Source organism: Arachis ipaensis, chromosome B10 (assembly GCF_000816755.2).
Source record: "Arachis ipaensis cultivar K30076 chromosome B10, Araip1.1, whole genome shotgun sequence".
Classification (NCBI taxonomy): domain Eukaryota; kingdom Viridiplantae; phylum Streptophyta; class Magnoliopsida; order Fabales; family Fabaceae; genus Arachis; species Arachis ipaensis.
Genome location: NC_029794.2, coordinates 128,717,207 through 128,721,418, shown reverse-complemented (window position 1 = coordinate 128,721,418; position 4,212 = coordinate 128,717,207). Strand labels below are relative to the sequence as shown.

The following is a 4,212-nucleotide window of genomic DNA, read 5'->3' as shown; positions in this document are numbered from 1 at the left end:
AGTCAAATTTTCAAATATTCTATTGAAAAATAACAAAAATATATAATATTTTCTTTTTAGTATATACTTTCTTTTGAAAAAAATATTTTTTTTTAATGACGAATAAGTTTTTGACTTTTTAACTCAAAAGATAAATAAGTCCTTGATTAATTAAAAATACAAAAATGTCTCTCATTTTATAAAATATAAGACATCTAAATCTTTTTAGAAGATTCATTTATTCCCATATATTTTAAACAGAAAACTTAAAATATCTTGCATTTTAAAAGGTAAAGGAGGTTTTATAGTTTTTGAAAGTTTATCAATTTTTAACTTGTTTGGGAGTAATAACACCTAGAGACCAAATAAGTAAACTGAATCTCTGCTAAACTTGTTTAAGAAGTTAATCCGTGTGATTCTCAAAACATAGTCTAATTCTTTATGTACTTCGAGATTTGGCACATTGCATATAATTATATTAAGTATATATACAAAATTAACTATCAAATTATTCATCTATATAAAATAGATGTTAAAATATAAAATATATATTTAAAATAAATTAAACATCACATCTATTTATTCATATAACATTTTTGTTGCTAATTTGTGTGTTGCAGAGATGATATTTTTTATTGCCGGTATATCAAACACATTATATTTTCTTCTTTTTATTATTTATTATATTTTTTAACCATTGCAGGGTCACCGACATCAACAACAAAGGCCTTTTGGTTATCCTCTTGTATTCCAGCAATGGACATCAAAGTCATATGGTGGTTAAATTTGTTTGACCCTTTAGTTCAAAAGAGATTTTTTAAGTATATGGTGGAGTGCCTCCGAGATTCAGATAATGTAACTGACTGGTGGTTGTGCAATAGTACATATGAACTTGAACCACAAGCATTTTCTTATGTGCCAAATTTATTGCCAGTAGGCCCATTATCCAGAACCTATGATGATAATAATAAAAGTGTAGCTCCAAGATCCTTTGGACAATTCTGGGAAGAAGATTTGTCATGCATGAATTGGCTTGATCAACAACAAAACAATTCTGTTGTGTATGTAGCATTTGGTAGTATTGCTCTTTTCGACCAAAAACAATTTACTGAGCTAGCTCTTGGGCTCGAGCTGACGAACAGACCCTTCCTTTGGGTCGTTCGTCAAGATCCCAATTGCGAGAATAAGATGTCTCTTCCGGACGAATTTAAGGGGAATCGAGGTAAAATAGTTGGATGGGCTCCTCAACCGAAGGTGCTAAGCCACCCTGCCATAGCTTGTTTTGTAAGTCATTGTGGTTGGAATTCAACTTTGGAAGGTTTGACTAATGGAGTTCGCTTCTTGTGTTGGCCCTATTTTGCTGACCAATTTTTCAATCAAAGATACATTTGTGATGTATTAAAGGTTGGATTGGGATTTGATTTGGATGAAAATGGATTAATCTCACGTGGTGAGATTAAAGCCAAAGTGGATCAACTGCTTGGTGACGAGAACACAACACCAAGGTCTCATAAGCTCATGGAGAAGTTAAAGCATAACATTGGAGAAAGAGGTGCTTCTTCAAGGAACTTAAACAGGTTTCTTACTTGGTTGAAACATTGAATTGCTTACTTATCAACAAATAAGAATTAGGGTGAAAAGAAACAGAGCACGTTGTTATGTCACGTTTTTAAAGATTGGTGAATTTAAATTTTGGTGTATCGAATGTTATATTTGTGTATGTGTAATTTTACGTATATTAATCGAATAAGCAAGTTTAAGTTTTGGAAAAATTTTACAATATACTTATACTAAGTAATTAGACATATATTTTATTATTCTGCTAATAATTCATGTTTTTCATGTTCTTGCATTGAGACACACTCAATCTCTTAGGTTCATCTTATTGCCTTATTTAGGGCTACAACAACCAAAATATATTGTTAGGCTTGGATTAAGTTTTTTCAGGAAAAAAAAATTGGTAAAGTGAGAATTTAATCATCTTTAAATTAAAATAATGACATTCACACATGATAAAAATTATAAATTTAATATTAATTAATTTATTATAATTTTTTCGTTTTAGAATATCTATTTTTTATTAAACTTTTAAGAGAATTGAAACATGTAATTTTCAAAAAGAAAGATGAATAAAAAATAGGGATATGATGATAATGTATACGAGCTAGATAGTGAAAATAAAAAAAGAACTTAGGGAAACTTAATAAAGAAGATACAGTAAAACACAATTGGAATTATAAAAAATATGTATTATACCTTATCCTTTTGAAAGCAATATGACTTTCTATTTATAACATGACTCATACTAACAGAATCTTGCTTTTCTTGACCTGCACTAGCACTATTAATTAAATTTGTCTTAGTGTCCACTACATCTTTTACTCCCCTTCTCCCTCAAAATTATGATTAGCTTTAGGTCCACTCTAAGTTTATATTTGAGCTTATCAAAAGTTGCTACTGACCAGGGTTTGGTCAATATATCAGCAATCTGCTCTTGACATGAGATATGGACCACATGTAGTTGATTGCTTTTGATCTTGTCTCGAACAAACTGTATATCAAGTTGGAAGTGCTTAGTTTTGTCATGTAATACTGGATTGGAGACAAGCATTACAGTGATTAAGTTGTCACAGAAAATGGTTAGAAATGTCTGAAATTGAACTTTTAATTTGAACAACAAGTTCCTTATCCAAATTGTCTCTGCTATACACACTGTAAAACTTCGAAATTCAGCCTCTTTTGAGCTCCTACTGATAGTGATTTACTTCCTACAACACCAAGAAACAAGATTAGAACCTAAAAAAAAAAAATGAAAAACCCAATGACTGACCTGTGGTCTTCAAGGTCTGATTCCCAATCAGCATCAGCAAATCCATACAATCTAAAGTTTGTATTCTTATGAAAGAGTAATCCTTGTTGTTTAGTGCCTTGAAGATACCAAAAAAACTCTCTTTAGAGCCTTCCATTGTGCAAGCAAGGATTTATACATACTTACAACGAAGAAAACATTCAGCTGGTTATTGTGAGATAATGAAGACTTTCAACAATAAATCTATATAATCTTGAATCCTCAAATTCTTCTGAACCTGTAGCCAACAGCTGAAGAGATGATATCATGGGAGTTAGCATTGAACTTGCCTCTTCCATGTTTAATTTTTTGAGAATAAATCATTCACATATTTTGTTTGAGATAAATGAATATGTCCTGCAGTAGTTCTTCTAACTTCAACATCTAGAAAATAACTCAGTTCACTTAGATTCTTTAATGAAAAAATTGTATTTAAAGTTTTAATCATCAAGTCAACTTGAGTTGAATCATTTCCTATAATAATGATGTCATCTACATAGCATAGAAGATATATGACATGGTTAAAAATGTATTTCAAAAATAAAGAGGTATCTGATTTTGCAGTGGTAAAGCCAAATGTTTCTAGAGTTTTATTCAACTTTAGAAACCATTCTCATGGTACTTGCTTCAGACCATGTATATAGGGACCAATTTAGTTTGCACACTAAGGTTTTAAAATTGACTTTAAAACTCTTAGGTTGTTGTATATAAATAATTTGTGATAACATTCAAGAATGCGTTATTAAAATCAAATTGTTGAATAACCTAACTTTTAGATAAAACTAAGCTTAACACAATACTCACAGGCCTAATCACTGGACTAAAAATCTGGTCAAAATAAAAACCTTCACTTTGTCCAAAATTTTGTACAACTATCGTGCTTTGTATTTTTGCATAGATCCATCATGATTTTTTTTAGTAGTAAAAATTTATTTAGAGCCTATTATTTTAACATGAGGTAGTAACAACACTAGATTCTAGGTATTAGTTCTTATAAGGGCGTTATATTCTTCTTTCATAATCTCGTACCAGTGTGGTATAACGAGAGCAATAACTACAATTTTTTATGATTTTTCTTTAGATTTTTTATCATTATGTTTAGTTAAAAAAATTTTGGGTTTAGACTTGTCTATCTTAAATCTGGTGTTTATAGAGTGGATATTAGTGTTTGATGGAGAGATATTTTGGTGCACTTTGACTGTGTTATGAACTATCACAAAATAACTAACTCTATAGCAAAACCAAAAATAGGGGTTTTATGGTGCATATTATAATCAACTATTATAGTCATCCTTACAGTAATACAAATAGTTTCATATTCATAATAATCATAATCAAATTTTATAAGCAATATAATAAAATAAATTCATATTTATAATAAAACA

At 29.7% G+C, this 4,212-nt stretch overlaps 1 protein-coding gene across 1 annotated transcript in view; it reads left to right on the top strand.

The window, feature by feature from the left end:
- LOC107624308 (UDP-glycosyltransferase 83A1) overlaps positions 1-1,743 on the top strand; it is a 2,977-nt gene extending 1,234 nt beyond the window's left edge. The window contains exon 2 of the mRNA XM_016326804.2: positions 683-1,743. Coding sequence (XP_016182290.1) covers positions 683-1,581 — 899 coding nt within the window. The 3' untranslated portion in view covers positions 1,582-1,743. The remainder of the gene's footprint in view (positions 1-682) is intronic.